General features: G+C 46.2%; 1 protein-coding gene across 6 annotated transcripts in view; it reads right to left on the reverse strand.

Annotated features, from left to right (window-relative positions):
* The window catches only part of NIN (ninein), a 112,334-nt gene that overhangs the window by 63,980 nt on the left and 28,366 nt on the right, over positions 1-19,988 (reverse strand). For all 6 annotated transcript variants that reach the window (XR_013216485.1, XR_013216487.1, XM_077267373.1 and 3 more), the window contains exons 2-3: positions 14,940-15,133; positions 5,921-6,002 (exon numbers count right to left, since the gene is read on the reverse strand). Coding sequence is in view for 4 of the 6 variants with exons in the window: in XM_077267371.1 (XP_077123486.1) it covers positions 5,921-6,002; positions 14,940-15,133 (276 nt within the window). In the remaining 2 variants the exon portion in view is untranslated. The remainder of the gene's footprint in view (positions 1-5,920; positions 6,003-14,939; positions 15,134-19,988) is intronic.

The raw sequence follows: 19,988 nt of genomic DNA on the forward strand, positions 1-19,988 counted from the left end.
AGGGGAAAGCGTGATGTCGTTTATTGCGATAGATGGGTAAGGTAAGGAAGATCTATGAGATGGAGGAAAGATGAGGAGTTCAGAATTGTCCAAATTGAGTTTAAGGAAGCGAGAGGAGAAGAAGGAGGATATGGCTGATAGACACTCTGGGATTCTGGACAGCAGAGAGGTGACGTCTGGGCCAAAAAGATAGATCTGAGTGTCATCAGCATAAAGGTGGTACTGGAATCCATGGGACTTTACGAGTTGTCCCAGGCCAAGTGTATAGATTAAGAAGAGTAGGGGTCCTAGAAAAGAGCCTTGGGGGACTCCAACAGAGAGAGGGTGGGATGAAAAGGTAGTGTGGGAGTTGAAGACGCTGAATGTGCAGTTGGAAAGGTATGAGGAGATCCAGGAGAGGCAAGTTCTTTGATGCCAAAGGAGGAGAGGATCTGTGGTTGAGGCAGTGGTCAACTGTGTCGAAAGCAGAGGACAGGTCTAGAAGGAGGAGTACAGAGTATTGTCCGTTAGCTTTGGCTGTAAGTAGGTCATTAGTAATTTTGGTCAGGGCTGTCTCAGTTGAGTGATGGGGCGCAAACCAGATTGTAGATTGTCAAAGAGCAAGTTAGATGAGAGGTGGGAGGAAAGTTCAGCTTGGACGTGCTGCTTCAGGAGTTTGGAAGTGAATGAGAGCAGTAATATTGGGTAATAGCTAGACATAGCAGTTGGATCGAGGGTTGGCTTTTTAAAGGATAGGCGTGATTGTGGCATGTTTGAAAGCAGAAGGGAAGGTGCCAGAAGTTAGTGATAAGTTGAAGAGGTGGGTTAGGGATGGGATAAGAGTGGCGGTGAGGTTGGGGAGGAGGTGAGATGGGATGGGGTTGAGTGCCCAGGTGGTGAGGTGCGATTTGGAGAGAAGACAATTAAGCCCCCCTTCAGTGATGTTGGATAGGGAGGTTATTGGGTTTGGGCACTGGTCTGGTATACAAAGGGGTTGTGGTGGTTGAACAGTGAAGACTTGCCTTGTTTAGTTGACCTTATTTTTAAAGTGTGGGGGCAGTGGGGGGCGGAGGAGAGAGTTAAAGGTTTTGAATAACTGTTTGGGGTTGTAGGATAAGGACGATACGAGGGTTGTGAAGTAGGCCTGTTTAGCAGAGGTGAGAGCAGATTTAAAAGCGAGTGTTGCCTGTTAGAATGCAGTGAAGTCGCCTTGTGAATGTGTTTTCTTTCAATGCCGCTCTGCAACCCTGGACACTTGCCGGAGCTTTTTAGTGATGTTATTGTGCCAGGGTTGTCTATTGATACATTGCACTCAGCCATGAACGAGAGGGGCAAACGTGTCAATAGCTGATGCGAGAGTGGCATTGTAGAAAGCAGTACCACTGTCTGTGTCGTGGAGTGAGGACATGGATGCCAGTGGTAGGATAGAGTCAGAGAGCGTGTGGGAGTATATGTGTGCGAGGTTTCTGTGGGGGTGCACATGTTGCTGGACATGGGTGACCGTTGAGGAGGACAGGGATGAGAAGATGAGCAGATGGTGGTCGGATAGAGGGAGAGGGGAGGTTGTGAAGTTAGATAGGGAGCAGAGACGAGTGAAAACTAGGCCTAGTGTATGTCCGTCTGTGTGGGTGGCTGCGGAGGACCGCGGAGGACCACTGAGTACGTCCAAAAGATGAATTAAGGGAAGAAGTTTGAAGGCTGTTGACTGAAGGGTATCAGTGGGGATGTTTAAGTCACCCATGACTAGTAACACTGATCAGTTGCCGTCACTAAGCCACCCTTCATAGTGCAAGTCACACTCTTCCTTGCAGCCCCACGGCCTGTTGAGAAACTACAATGCCCAGCATGGTTCAATAGCAGACATCTCCCTGGAGAATGTTGGGAGTTTGCACCCCCATGCCCACTTCTGGCCTCCTGATGGACACATTATGGAGGACCTCTACCCATGAATTCACCCTCTTGTGCAGCACTATGGAGATCGCACATCTGCGCCTCCTTTGGTAAAGTCTATCGCAGCTTAGCACATTCATCCTCTCTTCTTGCTGTCATTGAAGGGAAACGTTTACAGTGCTGCCGATCGCTTTATAAAATTTGGGCTCCTCCAAAACGATCCAAACAATTAACAGCACAATACTGACTCCTGTGGCACAATGCAGACGCCTGGTCCTTCCTCATAACTCCCCGACCATCCAGCAGCCGCAAGATTAAATCCGTGCAATTAATTTCTGAGAACAAAACCCTGTGTGATCGCTGGCGCGATGTGACAGCTGAGGAGTCACCGTCACCAAGCAACCAGTGCACGCCAAGCAGATTCAGGTGCTCCACAGAGGAGCAAGCAAACATCGCACGTCTGACTGCAAAGTCAATAATTAGCCAACAAACAGCGCTGGACGGTGAAGCGACCAACAAAACATTGGCCGCATATAGCCACAAACACAGCAACGGGGTGAAAAACACTTGGGGTGTGGTGGAGAATGGCGCTACACTGTATAGAGGAGAAGACATCACATAAAAAAAAAAAAACAACAATCTGATCCTGTCCTGCTGACACCAATGCAGGAGGCGTTACAGGGAGAGCCCTGATACAATGTAATCAGAAGACAGCTCACAAAAGACAAGATACAACGCAACAAGCCCGGAACTCAAAAGAGGACACCCATACAAACGTAACAAGCCCGGAAATCTCAGAGGACAATGATACAACGTAACAAGCTCGGACCTCATGATGACACAGATACAACGAAATAAGCTCTGAACTCACAAGAGGACACCCATACAAAGTAACAAGCTCGGACCTCATGATGACAAAGATACAACGCAACAAACTCAGACCTCACAAGGGGACACCGATACAACGCAACAAGCCCAGACCTCACAAGAGGACACCCATATAACGCAACAAGCCCGGACCTCACAAGAGGACACCCATATAACGCAACAAGCCCAGACCTCACAAGAGGACACCCATATAACGCAACAAGCCCGGACCTCACAAGAGGACACCCATATAACGCAACAAGCCCGGACCTCACAAGAGGACACCCATATAACGCAACAAGCCCGGACCTCACAAGAGGACACCCATATAACGCAACAAGCCCGGACCTCACAAGAGGACACCCATATAACGCAACAAGCCCAGACCTCACAAGAGGACACCCATATAACGCAACAAGCCCGGACCTCACAAGAGGATACCCATATAACGCAACAAGCCCGGACCTCACAAGAGGACACCCATATAACGCAACAAGCTCGGACCTCACAAAAGGACACAGATACAATGCAACAAGCCCGGACCTCACAAGAGGACACCCATACAACGCAACAAGCCCAGACCTCACAGGAGGACAAAGATACAAAGCAATAAGTCATGGCCCCACAAGCACCCTGATACACTGCAACAAGTCTTGATTTTAAAAGAATGCTGAAGTCACGATAGCCCTAATACAGTGTAAGGAGTCATGACCTCATATGAGCCCGATACTTGGTAACAATTCATGAAGTCATGAGAGACCATATACAACGAGCAATGACCTATTGAGAGCCCTGATTATTTGTAACAAGCTCAGACCTCACAAGGACAATGCAATATGCTATGAATGCATAATAGCCCTGATAGACTAACGAGCCATGAACTTACTGAGTACTGAAGTCACAATTCACGATCCTACAAAAGCCTGGACACACTGTAAACGAGCCATGATCTCACAAGAGCATCGATACACAGTCACGTCACGATCCCACGAGATCCACGATACACAGTCAATCCCACGAGAGCCTCGATACAGTTACAAGTCACGATCCCACGAGATCCACGATAGTCACAAGTCACAAACCCACAAGAGCCTCGATACACAGTCACATGTCACGATCCCACGAGATCCACGATACACAGTCACATGTCACAATCCCACGAGATCCATGATACAGTCACAAGTCACGATCCCACAAGAGCCTCTATACAGTGTCAAGCCACGATCCCACAATAGTCACAAGCCACGATCCCACAAGATCCACGATACACAGTCACAATCCCACAAGAGCCTCGATACACAGTCACAAGTCAAGATCCCACAAGAGCCTCAATACACAGTCACATGTCACGATCCCACAAGAGCCTCGATACACAGTCACATGTCACGATCCCACAAGAGCCTCGATACACAGTCACAAGTCACAATCCCACAAGAGCCTTGATACACAGTCACATGTCACGATCCCACAAGAGCCTCGATACACAGTCACAAGTCACGATCCCACAAGAGCCTCGATACACAGTCACATGTCACAATCCCACGAGATCCATGATACAGTCACAAGTCATAATCCCACAAGAGCCTTGATACACAGTCACGATCCCACGAGATCCACGATAGTCACAAGTCACGATCCCACAAGAGCCTCTATACAGTGTCAAGCCACGATCCCACGATACAGTCACAAGCCACGATCCCACAAGAGCCTCGATACACAGTCACAAGTCATGATCCCACGAGATCCAAGATGCACAGTCACAAGCCACAATCCCACAAGAGCCTCGATACACAGTCACAGGCCACGATCCCACGAGATTCATGACACACAGTCACGATCCCAGAACAGCCTCGATACACAGTCACAAGTCACGATCCCACAAGAGCCTAAATACACAGTCACAGGCCACGATCCCACGAGATCCATGACACACAGTCACGATCCCAGAACAGCCTCGATACACAGTCACAAGTCACGATCCCACAAGAGCCTCGATACACAGTCACATGTCACGAACCCACAAGAGCCTCGATACACAGTCACATGTCAAAATCCCAGGAGATCCATGATACAGTCACAAGTCATAATCCCACAAGAGCCTCGATACACAGTCACGATCCCACGAGATCCAAGAGGCACACAGTCACGTGTCACGATCCCACGAGATCCACGATAGTCACAAGTCACGATCCCACAAGAGCCTCGATACACAGTCACATGTCACAATCCCACAAGAGCCTCGATACACAGTCACGTCACAATTCCACAAGATCCACGATACACAGTCACAAGTCACGATCCCACAAGAGCCTCTATACAGTGTCAAGCCACGATTCCACAAGACCCACGATACACAGTCACAAGTCACGATCCCACAAGAGCCTCGATACACAGTCACAAGTCATGATCCCACGAGATCCAAGATGCGCAGTCACAAGCCACAATCCCACAAGAGCCTGGATACACAGTCACAAGTCACAATCCCACAAGAGCCTTGATACACTGTAACGAGCCATGATCTCAGGAGAGCCCCGAAGCAACATTTTTGCCACTTGTAATTCTGCAAGTCCCGTTCAGATGTAGGGAATAGGTACATAAGTCATGAGGACTCCGATCCACTGTAACGAGCCGCGGAAGCAAGCGAGGATGAAACACTAATAACCCTTAAACAAGATCAGGACAGATTTATTGCCTATAGAGGTAAGCTAAAGTGTTTCCATTCAGTGACAGCAAGTAGACTTTCAATAGTGAGGAAATACAACGCAAGTAACATTAATAAGATGAAGAATGTGTTTTGTTTTTTTGTTTTTGTTTGTTTTTTTTTACAGAAAATTGGAAAAAGCTCATCAGATGGGCAATTTCCCACCAGGATAACCTGTGCCCACATAGAGATGTAGAAATCATAGTGGTGTCCTCTGCACGATTTCCCCCCCGAGGGTTCATGCTACAGAACATGTCATGTATGTAGTCAGATCATGCAGCCATGATTTACTCCACTTCCCCTGCAGACAATACGAGATACATTGGGGTATCACACAAATCATTGTAAAGTAGTTTCATTTTTTTTTTTTACTATTTTGGATGCAATAAAGCACAAAAAAGAAGTTGAAAAAATACATACACCCTTTAATGTTAAGATTAAAAAAAAAAAAAAAAAAGGTTGCAGTGGAAACAGATCATGTACCTGGTTCAGGGCAGTTTTCCTTACTGGACAGTGTACTGGATAAGGCATCGATAAGGGCTTCTTTAAACTGGTCAAAGTGAATCTATGGAAAGAACGACAAGATAGATTATGTCAATTTCCCACCTGAGAGCTGGAAACAACCCAAATCTCTGGGGTCTTCCCTGTGATGCACAACAGTAACAGTCACCAAGAAGGCACGGCACGCTGCACACAATGACATCAGTCCACCTATTACTGGGGCACAAGGTGCGGTGCGCCCCATGCCTCGCTCCAAACCAGAATCCCTGGGCAATAATGGCTCAGTGTTAAGGCAGGAGAAAAAAAAAAAAAAAACTGTTGCACATTGCAAAACTATGCATCCATGGTTTCCGCAGCATGACCCATCAGCAAAGGGGCTGTATACATAAAGTTATAGTTATTTTAAATATCAATTCAAGTCACTAGTTTGTCATTAGACAGCAAAAAAGGCTTAAAAATGGAATGGCTTCTTGTAAGCAAGTCTGCGGTAACAGGGTCATCTTCCATAAAGCTCGCCTTTCAGCAGTGCTCCACCCTCTCAAAATCACAGAGTGCCCAGTCAAAGCTTCCTAGAGCCACAGAGCCCCCCTTACCCAAGGGTCGCACAATCCCACCTACCCAAGAGTCAGAGTGCCCCATGTAAGGGCCCCTAGGGCAGCAGAGTGCCCATTCCTCAAGAAGCCCCCCAAAACTGCAAAGTGCCCCCCTGAAAGAGCTCCTCCTGCCAAAAAGGCCCCAGGGTGCAGAATACCCCCCAAAGCCACATTGTGTCCCCTCAAAGCCTCTCAGAATCACAGAGTCTACCCACCCACCCCTTACCCAAGGTGCCCACCCCATGTTTCATACGATCCCACCCATCCAAGAGGTCCCACCCCCAAGAGGTCCCGCAGATTCACATTGCCACCCTAGAGGCCCTTTCAGGGGTGTAGCAAGTCACTATTTCCCCCCCCTCCAAGAGACCCTTAGAGTGCAATCCTGAAGGGGACCCCTGCAGAGAGCCCCTTCCTAAGAAGTGCCCCCAGGGCCACACAGATAACCCCCACCATGGCTCAAGAGTCCCACAGGCCAGGCTAACCTGGGGACCACCATAGCTGGTAACTATAATGTCACGATCGGTGGGGCAGACCGGAGGCAGACCAGAGTTTCTGAAATTTACAGTGTCCCGACTCCCCACGTTCCAAAAAAGGCTAGCGATCCAGGGTCAATCCCGGCGGTAGGAGAAGCTGCTAGGCATTTACCCAAGCCCATCAGGGAATGGTGGTCGAACCTCAATGACAAAACTTTCTGAATGCAGAAAAAAAAAAATTATAATTATAAAATTAAAAACACTTTTTTCTTAATTGCAGGATGGGTAGATTTTTATTTTTCTAAAAAAATTGAAGTAAAAAAGGAGCTGGTGATGCAGGAATGTCTGGCCATTGTTCTGGTGTAATCTGCGCCCGTCCTCCAAGCCACACAGCTGCATGGCAAGACAGATGGTGCCGGCTCCCGAGTCCTGAGGCAATTTCACCGTGACCAGATCAGATACAACCCAAAGGGATTATACTACATGGCAAGAGCCTGATAAAAGTGGTGGCGGTCATAAATTAGCCCCGCAATCTAATCAGCTTAATTCAAGATGCAACTGTGCGGAGCAACAGAATCCGAACAGGAAATTACCGCAAATTAGCGTGACCCACCATTTGTTTCTTTTTTTGCTAATCGCTAACTAATAACCGTTCACAAGAGGAGGCAGGAGGGGAGAAAGCCAAACATTTTTACCAATAAAATTAAAAAATTTAAAAATAAAAATAAATAAAAAACAGATACAATCTCTCAAAAGGGCCACAAAATATAAGCAGCAATTGGACCGACTGCGAGGGACATTGGGACAATTAAATAGTAGATAATGAGCGTTGTACTGGGACGAGTGCGTAGCCGCTCCAATAAATGTCTCCTGGCTGTGGTCCTGCGGACAGAGGAGAACCAGAGGAACCAGGCAAGTCCCACAGCGATCAAACAATTATCCCCATCCAGAGATAGGCTTTTTCTTTTTCAGACTGGAATCCCCCCGTAAAAGGGAATCTGCCACTTAATCGGAGAGCATCATAATGTAGGGGGAGAGACCCTGATTCCAGCAATGTGTCACTTACTGGGCTGCTTGCTATAGTTCTGATAAAATGACCATTTTAAAATCAACAGGAGATTATGACTAGCGGACTAGTAAACCTGCTGCTATGAACTCCAACCCCGCCCCTAAGGCTAGTTTCACACTAGCGTTTTGCTGAGCTGCGGACTTCCTCCGCGAAGCCCCGCCCACGGCCGCACCTCCGCCACTCAGCTCCACCTACATCTGCATGCGGTCTGCGTACCTATCTTTAACATTAGGTACGCAGGTCATGCGGATGTATGCGGATGCCTCCGCATGCGTCGTTTTGACGATGCAGAAGAAAAAAATTCCAACCAGCTGCGTTCGACGCGGGTCTCCGCATCGTCAAAAAGTCGCATGCGGAGGCATCTGCATGACCTGCGTACCTAATGTTAAAGATAGGTACGCAGGCCGCATGCGGACGTAGGCGGAGCTGAGAGGCGGAGGAAGTCCGCAGCCCTCCAAAACGCTAGTGTGAAACTAGCCTAACACAGATCCGCTGCTTTCTGACTATGCACAGTGTACACAGAAAGCGGCCAATTAGTGCTGTGGGCGGGTTTATACACAGCTCAACATTCACAAAACTGCTCAATATGCAGCAGAGAAAAAGCGTTTTTAATCATAACTGCAGCAAGCAGTCCAGTAAGTGACACATCGCTGGAATCAGGGTCTACATCATGCTGCTCTCAGACTGGGGAAGCAAAACCCTGATAAATTACCTTTAAAAAAGCACAGCCATCAAAGTTTGTATCCTCTTAACATATTGCAGTCATCATATTATACAGCACTGTGTAATTACAATTGCTCATTTTGCCTTTCTACCCAGATAATTCTTCTCTTTTCTCTGCTTTATGTAGAAACAGGAAGTCTCTTGTCCTTGCAGAAATCCTTCCCCTCTTCACTTCCTGACCCAGCTGCTCCCTCCTCCCTCTGCCAGGGACTTTTGCAGGAACTCGTGACTCATGCAGGAAAGAATGACTTCCTGTTACTACATAGAGCTTAGAAGGATTCAGCACGTCAGTTTGTAATTATGTGATGTCATAGATCTAATAGAAAAGAGAAAGCGAAGGACAAGGAAAAAGACGAAGAAGGAATGAAGGAGGGGGAGAGAAGAAAGGAGGGGGGAGAGAAGAAAGGAGGGGGGAGAGAAGAAAGGAGGGGGGAGAGAAGAAAGGAGGGGGGAGAGAAGAAAGGAGGGGGGAGAGAAGAAAGGAGGGGGGAGAGAAGAAAGGAGGGGGGAGAGAAGAAAGGAGGGGGAGAGAAGAAAGGAGGGGGAGAGAAGAAAGGAGGGGGGAGAGAAGAAAGGAGGGGGGAGAGAAGAAAGGAGGGGGGAGAGAAGAAAGGAGGGGGGAGAGAAGAAAGGAGGGGGGAGAGAAGAAAGGAGGGGGGAGAGAAGAAAGGAGGGGGGAGAGAAGAAAGGAGGGGGGAGAGAAGAAAGGAGGAGGGAGAGAAGAAAGGAGGGGGGAGAGAAGAAAGGAGGGGGGAGAGAAGAAAGGAGGGGGGAGAGAAGAAAGGAGGGGGGAGAGAAGAAAGGAGGAGGACTTCTTTAAGTAATGCAAATAATACATTTTGGCTGGAGCTGGCTGAGATAAAAAAGTGAGCGAATGACCTTGGAGGAAGAAACCTTGACAATTACAACCATAAAGTTTTGAGGCTGAGATGGAAGAGAACAGATTGTGCAAGAAATTAAGACAGAAAACGTGCAGCGGTCTGCAGGAGAACTGCAACTGGAAAGACTACTTTTCCTGCAAGTCAAGCACTTTAAAAGAGAATGTGTGGTCAAAAAATGACCTACTGTTGAAATCAGGTTTTTTTGTGTTACATAAAAATTTTTTTAGATCGTGATTTTTATTAAACAAAATTAATTCTCTTGCAATTTTCACACAGGCCACTAGGGTTTCCTGAGACTCGGACTTCTCGTGTACAGTGGTTTCCTGATCAGCCAATTCTTATAAATCATGCAACACAATCCTGATTTAAACAATTAATTATTCGATCATCCGGTCATATGAAGACTGGACTAATGACCGAGCCTTGTACATCGAGATAAATGGTTGCCAAACAAAAAAAGCCTGTGCTTAAAACGGACCAGTAGCTGTAGATATAGGGGGTGTGAATAGTGATGCCTTAAGGTACCTTCACACGAAACGACATCGCTAGCGATCCGTGACGTTGCAGCGTCCTCGCTAGCGATATCGTTTCGTTTGACACGAAGCAGCGATCAGGATCCTGCTGTGATGTCGCTGGTCGCTGAATAAAGTCCAGAACTTTATTTGGTCGTCCGATCGCCGTGTATCGTTGTGTTTGAAAGCAAAAGCAACGATACCAGCGATGTTTTACACTGGTAACCAGGGTAAACATCGGGTTACCAAGCGCAGGGCCGCGCTTAGTAACCCGATGTTTACCCTGGTTACCAGCGTAAAAGTAAAAAAAACAAACAGTACATACTCACCTGCGCGTCCCCCAGCGTCTGCTTCCTGACACTTACTGAGCGCCGGCCCTAAAGTGAAAGTGAAAGCACAGCGGTGACGTCACCGCTGTGCTGTTAGGGCCGGAGCTCAGTCAGTGTCAGGAAGCGGACGCCGGGGGACGCGCAGGTGAGTATGTACTGTTTGTTTTTTTTACTTTTACGCTGGTAACCAGGGTAAACATCGGGTTACTAAGCGCGGCCCTGCGCTTAGCAACCCGATGTTTACCCTGGTTACCCGGGGGCCTCGGCATCGTTGGTCGCTGGAGAGCGGTCTGTGTGACAGCTCCCCAGCGATCAAACAGCGACGCTGCAGCGATCGGCATCGTTGTCGCTATCGCTGCAGCGTCGCTTCGTGTGAAGGTACCTTTAGCGATCCCCCACTCATCACCTAGCTTAATCCTGATGAGATGGTGGACGGTTCTCCTGTTGTAGTTATTGGGATCCGACCAGGTCTAGAACGGTGATGCCCGTCATCTTCGTGGCGTTTTATACTGAATTGACCAGTATTGACTTTACAAAAATATTCCATCAACAACCTTTTTTTACCCTTTTGATGCCAGGCTGGCGTCTGGTGCATGGACCGGTGCCACCAGATGGATACAAACCCTGTAGTGTCCGCCTGTATACAGACTAAGATGTCTTTTCACGCCGCCACCGTTTTTTTTTTGCAGCTTCTTTTTAGTCATTTAATCCCGAGCAGGCCAGACTACGGGCGAGAATCATCATCCCCACAAGTCCTCACAATCTCAAAACCTTCAAGAGGCTGCCGGCTGCAAAAAGACCTCCTTGAATCGCAGTCAGCCCTGAGCACCTCATTAGACATCTCCCCGACCCTTCCATGTACAAAACCATTAAAACGAAAAATATACAGGGAAAAAATAAATAAAAAGAAAGTGAGAATATTTTTTTCTTCCTGATTTAAGGAGACAGTAGCACCGAAAAATTTACTTTTTTTTTTTTTTTTTTAAATGCTTCTTTGCCTGCAACTAAAATTACAATCCAGACAAGAGCAAATCAAAATACTCACCCCGTCTGGAGATTGAGTCTACAATCTCATGTCTTTGTTTCCAGACATGTCACCCTCCAGGAAGCAGACCACAAGCATTTGTCATGACATCTCATGAATATGCATGATGACTGAACACAATGAGGACACAGGGAACAGGGGGGAGGAAGAGGAGCAGCATCTACTCAAGATGAAGGCTACAGCTCTGCATCCAATCCCAGCCCCTCATCTCCAGTGTGACAATGTCATTCCCTTCAGTCCTGCTTCCATTTACACAGAGCCCCTTCCTGTTCCCCACAATTAGGACAGAGCTTTATGGGATCTGATGGAGGGCTTATCACTTCAATGCTTTTAAAGGGTCATACACAGCTGAACAACAGAAGCTGTCTGCCCCCCAAAAAAGAGCATCAAAAACTACACTCCTAAGGGTTTTCCGAGGAGTTTTTGGATCATAAACTCTCCAAATCGCAAAAGTTTTCAAAAACAGAGTTTCTGCTCGAAAAACACAGCAAAAAGACTCCGTGTCCACACACAGCTTCAGGCCAACTTGGAGCTCTCCACAAGGAGAACCTTCACCTCACATAACCCTGAGATTGTCCCGTGGCACCTTAAAGGGAACCTGTCACGCCGTTTTTTTCCGTATGAGATAAAAATACTGTTAAATAGGGCCTGAGCTGTGCATTGCAATAGTGTATTTTGTGGACCCCGATTCCCCACCTATGCTGCCGAAATACGTTACCAAAGTAGTCGTTTTCGCCTGTCAATCAGGCTGGTCTGGTCAGATGGGCGTGGTGTCTTCCCCCAGATCTTGCTTAGTTTTCCGTTGGTGGCGTAGTGGTGTGCGCATGTCCAAGGTCCCGAATCCACTGCACAGGGGAGTGAAAAGAGCGCGATGTGCGCTATTTCATTGGTGATCGGTGGGGGCGGCCAACTTCCTTTGGCCGCGCGTGCGCAGAAGCGGCGCTCTGCTGGCCGCGGCTTCAGGAAAATGGCCGCGGGATGCCGCGTGTGCGCAGATGGAGATCGCGGCGGCCATTTTCCTGAAGCAGAGTTCGCATCTCTGCTTCAGGAAAATGGCCGCCGCGATCTCCATACGGAAAAAACGGGGTGACAGGTTCCCTTTAAGCTGGCCACAAGGCAAGAGGGCTAGCTGCCTTCTTCCTACTTGAATGGTCTATCAGACGGCTGGCCTCATGCAAGGTCAAACATTTATCGGGAGGCACAACGGAGCCCTAGGGGGCTACTCTACTGGATATACACACTGTGTGCCCACCATAAAGACCAAACATGGTGTGCAACATATAAAAATCTAACTACAATTCATTTTGGCAAAACGGTTTCATTAAAAATGTTGCACTGTTTGGCTTCTATAGCCTCTGTATTGCACTGTCTATTGGTGGCTACCGAAGGAGTTAACTGAGAATCCTCCAGTAATCTCGTTCTTACTTGCTTGTAACCCTTAGGCAAGAATCAGACGTCCGTATAACTCGGATGTAGATCTCAACACAATGCTTGGACTGGCCATCGGCTCCCCCTACCCGAGAGTGAGTGCTGCATAGAAATATATGCTGTCACGCTCAGGTGGGAAGAGCTGCCGGCCAGTCCGAGCATTGCAATGCAAACATCTTCTGAACCATCTGACTCTTCCCTTATCTGTCTTTCTGATCTGATTGTGGTTTTCATGTGTGTTGTTTTTAAAAACGCACTCAAAGAGGAGGACAATCCCTTTTAAAAGGAACACAGAAACACGGTGTTGCGCCTGGCGTCCACTACTTTGGATGCTTTTTTTTTGGAGGGGGTGGAGATTGAGTCTCAGGAACATCAAACCTCTTTGGCTGTGCCTCGATATCCATGCACAGGTGACAATCTTGCAAAAAAAAAAAAAAAATTGTGATAAACCTTGTCGCTGTTTATATCCTCAGAACCAAGATCCAACCGCTGACCAGCAGTATAGATAGGGAAAAAAGAGGAGGGGAAAGGATCACTACTGTGTAGAATAAGACTTTTATCCGTTAAAACAGGGATATCCATAGTTAAAAATACAAAGTGATTGTAATGCGTTTCTGGCATCACTGCCCTTAGTCATTGGTATATTCTATAACTAAGGGTAGTGATGCCAGAAATGTGCTACAATCGCTTTGTATTTTTAACCATGGATATTCCTGTTTTTAATGGATAAAAAACGCAGAAGTTCTATTTTACACAGTATCGATCTTTTTTCCCCGCCTCTTGTTTGCCATAATCTTGTGTATGTGTCACGACTCTGTTGTCGGGTGACCCGGGCCCAGGGGCTCCTTCCCTGTCTCCAAAGCTTGGGACGCCCTAGCTCTCCCTGTTTCCCGGGTTATTTCTGAAGATGAAGATGCCTTAGCTCTTGAATCCACCCTCAGTCTGTACCCTTCCCCCACCCAGGTAAGAGGGGAGTAGTAGCGGACCGTAATCCACTAACAAGGCAATACAAACAGTGGTAACGAAAAATACCATAATACAAATATACTCACACATATAACAAAAAGGTAAAGAGTGGAGGATGGGGGAAAAAAAACTAAAGTAGGAGAAGGGAATCAGCTCACTTAGAAAAACTAAGCAACATTCACTGATAAATCCACCAAACGCCTACTCTTAAAACCACCAACAACTATCCTCCCAGCCATGCATTATAAGCTAACTCTGACATCGAGTGTCAGTCTGGACCCAGATTATATAGGATATGGGAGTGGCTAACAGGGCACAGCTTAGAGCCCCAGCTCCTGAAGCTCTCAACATGGCAAATTAACCCCTGCACTGCTAAAAGAACCCTGCACCATTTAATATGAAGCTGAAGTTCTTCTAATCAGTGCAGGAGCAGGAGAAATCAGAGGCTGTGGTCTTCTGGCTCCTCTCTGTCCTGGTAACCCTGTGACAGTATGCTTTTACTCCATAATTTAAAGTAAAAATCCAGGAGTGTTTCTTTGACAGTGCTGGAATCAATTACCCCTAAAACAGGACTGACCCCAATATAAATTTGCTATAAGTTATTTCAAGATGACCGATTCTTTGTTACCCATGGCAAAAATCGTGACCTCTTAGTAGTGCCAGTCTCAACACTACCGCCATCTGCTTAACCTCAACCACCAATTTTGTAAGGACAGCAGTTGTGGAGGCACAAAGTTTGGGATGGGGTGCTGAACACTGCATTCTGCTATGTTATGGCGCCCTTCTTGTGCAATGACAGTATTACATGGTTGCAATAAACTAGATTCCAGACATAGCTGGCGCACCGTGCCCGCTGATATACCACCAAACGTCACCAGATAACATGCCCTGTAACTCACCCCTTGTCTGACAGCTCCTCCATCCTTTACCCTCCCCCATTTTTCAAGAATGTTCATTACTATCGCATCATGCGATTCCTTACCCGGCTGAGTGGGTTGTCCAGAAGAAGAACTTGCTGCAACGAGGGGGCCACTTCCTCCAACTGCAGCATATGACAGAGATCCGTCAGCTCTTCCTGTCCCAAAGACCCTGTGCCCGTGGCGTCAAAACTATCAAACAGCTCCTTAAGACGAGCTTCATACTGGTCCTGCTCCATCCCATAGCCACCAGTATTTCCTGCAACACAGAAGTTGGGTATTTCCATTTAGAAGGAACATGTGCAGATACGGACACGTAATAACGGTATATTATTACAGCTGCGAGGTCATCGCAAACCATAAATAAACCCACAAGAGGGAAGTTCTCAAGATGCTTCCAATCGTATAGAATATTTTGGAATCGAGCTAACAACTTTGAATATTCTTTAGCTGATGCATTAATCTGCCTTTTTAAAGATCTCTGCTTGCTATCAATGAAAAACTACTTTACATCTAGAGGCTGGAAACCAGTCTACATAAAACACTGCGAATCTTAAGACTTTTCAGCCATATACAGTTGTGCAAAAAAGTGTCTGCCCTCTTCCTGATTTCCTATTCTTTTACATGTTTGTCACACTTAAATGTTTCAGATCACCAAACAAATGTAAATATTAGACAAAGATGACACAAGTAAACAAAATGCAGTTTATAAATGAAGGTCTTTATTATTAAGGGAAAAAGAAATCCAAACCTACATGGCCCGGTGTAAAAAAGTGAATGTCCCGACTCCCCTCCTAAAAAACCCCAAAACAAAACATAAATTAACTGGTTTATCACATCTTTAGGAAGCTGAAGTTAAGATGTCATGCAGGCCTGTTACTGACACACCTGTTCTCAATCAAAAAAATCACTTATAGAGGACCTGCCTGACAAAGTGATGTAGACCTAAAGATCCTCAAAAGCTAGACGTCATGCCCCGATCCAAAGGTATTCTGAAACAAATGAATAAAGCCAATCCTAAAGCTTTAGGACTCAGGAGAACCATTATCCACAAATGGTGAAAACATGGAACAATGTTGAATCTTCCCAGGAGTGGCCGGCAGACCAAAATTACCGCCAGAGCGCAGAAACGACTTGTCCAAGAGGACACAAAAGGCCTCACAACAACATCCAAAGAATTGCAGGCCTCATCTGCCAATTCATGACTCCACCATAAGAAAGACTGGGCAAAAATGACCTACATGGCAGAGGTCCAAGACAAAAACCACTGGTGAGCAAGAGCAATAAGAACATAAATGCTTATCTCAGTTTTGCTAGAAAACATCTTGATGATCCCCAAGACTTGTGAGAATACTCTATAGACCGATGAGATACAAGTTGAACTTTTTGGAAAGTGTATGTCTCAGTACATCTGGTGTAGACATATAACAGCATTTCAGAAAAGGAACATCATACCAACAGTAAAATATGGTGGTGGTAGTAGTGTGATGGTCTGGGGCTGTTTTGCTGTTTCAGGACTTGGAGTGGTAAATAGAAGCATGAATTCTGTTGTCTGCCAAAAAATTCCTGAAGGAGAATGTCCGGCCATCTATTTGTGACCTCAAACTGAAGCACACTTGGGTTATGCAGCAGGACAATGATCCAAAACACACAGATTTTGAAGTGGTATGGTCAATGTTCTGACCTTAATCTGATTGAGATGCTGTGGCATGACCTTAACCCCTTCATGACCTTGGGATTTTCCATTTTTCCATGTTTGTTTTTTGCTCCTCTTCTTCCCAGAGCCATAACTTTTTTATTTTTCCGTTAATATGGCCATGTGAGGGCTTATTTTTTGCAGGACAAGTTGCACTTTTGAACGACATCATTGGTTTTAGCATGTCATGTGCTAGAAAACGGGAAAAAAATTCCAAATGCGGTGAAATTGTAAAAAAAGTGCAATCCCACACTTGTTTTTTGTTTGGCTTTACTAGGTTCACTAAATGCTAAAACTGATCTGGTATTATGATTCTCCAGGTCATTACAAGTTCATAGACACCAAACATGACTAGGTTCTCTTTTATCTAAGTGGTGAACAAAAATTCCAAACTTTAAAAAAAAAAAAAAAATAAATAAAAATTTGTGCCATTTTCCGATACCCGTACCGTCTACATTTTTCATGATCTGGGGTCAGGTGAGGGCTTATTTTTTGCGCGCTGAGCTGGCGTTTTTAATTATAGCATTTTGGTGCAGATATGTTCTTTTGATCGCCCGTTATTGCATTTTAATGCAATGTCGCGGGCAACAAAAAAAGTTATTCTGGCGTTTCGAATTTTTTTCTCGCTACGCCGTTTAGCGATCAGGTTAATGCTTTTTTTTTTTATTGATGATCGGGCGATTCTGAACGCGGCGATACCAAATATATGTAGGTTTGATTTTTTTTATTGATTTATTTTGAATGGGGGGATTTAAACTTTTATATTTTTTCACTTTTTTTTTCTACACTTTTGCCATGCTTCAATAGCCTCTGCTAGAAGCTGGCACAACTCAATTACCTCTGCTACATAGCAACAATCATCAGATCGCTGCTATGTAGCTTAAAGGGCCACTGTCACCCCCTCCAGCCGTTATAAACTAAAAGAGCCACCTTGTGCAGCAGTAATGCTGCATTCTAACAAGGTGGCTCTTTTAGTTTTTGGTTCAAGTATTTCCAAAATAAAGCATTTTGAAACTTATCCAAAATACCTGTCTTTATCCAGGGAGGCGGGTCCTCACTCCCCAGCTTGAACCGCTACTCTGCCGTCACTCAAATCTTAAGGGGCTTTCGGCGCCGCCCCCTCCCCGCTTTTTTCGCTTCAAAACCGGCGCCTGCGCTGTGTTTAAGCTCTGGCCGTCTGAAGTCCCAGCCAGGCTTGCAGACTGCGCCTGTGCGGGCAGTGTGGCCACCCTGCTACTGAATCCCCACCCCGCAGTGTGTTATGCATTATGCACAGTGCGGGGCTGGGATTCCTAGGCACGGCACAGGCGCAGTCCGGAACCCGGCATCTGAGCTCAATGCGCCTGCCCCAGGCAGAAAAGCACAGCGCAGGCGCCGGATTTCAGAGGTAAACATCGCTGAGGGGGCGGCGACCAGCGCCCCAGAAGAGATGACTGACGGCAATTGGGCGCTTCAAAGAGGGGGGTTCAGACCCGCCTCCCTGGATAAAGACAGGTATTTTGGATAAGTTTCAAAACGCTTTATTTTGGGAATACTTGAACCAAAAACTAAAAGAGCCACCTTGTTAGAATGCAGCATTACTGCTGCACAAGGTGGCTCTTTTAGTTTATAACGGCTGGAGGGGGGTGACAGTGGCCCTTTAATAACAGGCTTGCTATGAGCGCCGACCACAGGGTGGCGCTCACAGCTAGCCGGGATCAATAACCATAGAGGTCTCAAGGACCTCTATGGTTACCATTCTGATGCATCGCTGACCCCCGATCATGTGACGGGGGTCAGCGATGTGCTCATTTCCGGCCGGATGCGCCGGTTAAATGCTGCTGTCAGCGTTTGACAGCGGCATTTAACTAGTTAATAGCGGCGGGTGAATCGCGATTTCACCCGCCGCTATTGCGGGCACATGTCAGCTGTTCAAAACAGCTGACATGTCGCGGCTTTGATGTGGGCTCACCGCCAGAGCCCTGCATCAAAGAGGGGGATCTGAACTCGGACGTACTATCCCGTCCGAGGTCAGAAAGAGGTTAAAAAGGTGGTTCATGCTCTGAAACCTCCAATGTGGCTAAATTACAACAATTCTGCAAAGATGAGTGGCCAAAATTCCTCCAGAGCGTCGTAAAAGACTCATTGCCAGTTATCGCAGACGCTTGACTGCAGTTGTTGCTGCTAAGGGCGGTCGGACCCGTTATTAGGTTTAGGGGGCAATCACTTTTTCACACAGGGACCTGTAGGTTTGGATTTCTTTTTTCCTTAATAATAAAGAACTTCATTTATAAACTGCATTTCGTGTTTACTTGTATTATCTTTGTCGAATATTTACATTTATTTGCTGATCTGAAACAATTAAGAGTGTCAAACATGGTAAAAAAATAGGAAATCAGGAAGGGGGCAAATACTTTCACATAGCTGTACATCCCCAGCACAAACCTCTCCAGTTTGCTACAATGTATCAAGAAGATTATAAAGCTACTGAACTTTTCAATTGACAGAAACTTACAATTTTTTGAATAAAGACGAAAAGTCCAGATGTTTGTTTCTTTTTTTTTATTTCAGCTTTTTACAAGACTTTTCTTTAGTTATACATTTTCTATGTGGATTTTGGCCTTAGGTCGGGGTCACACTTGCGTGTGCCATGTGAGAAACTCGCGCATCAATACCCGGCACTTCCGCCGGCACTCAGGACCGGAGCGTTCAGCTACATAGAAAAACATGCAGCCGCACGCTCCTGTCCTGAGTGCCAGCGGCAGTGCCGGGTATCACAAAATATCCGAGGTGGCGATGTGGTCAGGAGACTGCAAAGATGTGAGTCCAAGTGGATTCACAATCTAAATACCCTTACTCCACATGGACTGAATGAGGAGTTACTCTTCACTGGTTATTATAAACAACTCTAGAACATACGTATATTGATGGCATAACAACAGTGCTGAATCTTACAGATTTGTTATTTATGGGACTTTTTTTTCCCTTTTCCCCCTCCCCCCCCTTTTTTTTTTTTTCCCTTGTATGCCATTTCTTTGTGGATATTCCTTCTTTCCTTCTATTCCGGGTCATTTAATACGGATGAACTAGCTTCTATCCCTGGAAAACCATGGTTTTCTTTACAAGTGAACTTAATACCATTCTCTAGTGTTATAGTATATTAACACTTTCTTGTGGTGCCCACTATGCATATATACTTACTTATTATTATTTTTGTGCATAAAGTCTCTTTGGGATTTAAAATTGTGTTAAAATTGTGTTATTTTGCCTCTGTACTGATACACCCCCTTTTTGTCCTTTATATACCTTGTGGCATTGTTGTTCTGCCCCTAGATGCATTGGTGGTGGCGACTTGCTGCCTAGTAATATACCCTTTCACTGCCTTCAATGCCACCTCCTATTTGTGTCCCCTTGCTCATACGTGATCTATCCACATGCC

The sequence above is a fragment of the Ranitomeya variabilis genome, chromosome 1 (assembly GCF_051348905.1).
Source record: "Ranitomeya variabilis isolate aRanVar5 chromosome 1, aRanVar5.hap1, whole genome shotgun sequence".
In the NCBI taxonomy this organism is placed as follows: domain Eukaryota; kingdom Metazoa; phylum Chordata; class Amphibia; order Anura; family Dendrobatidae; genus Ranitomeya; species Ranitomeya variabilis.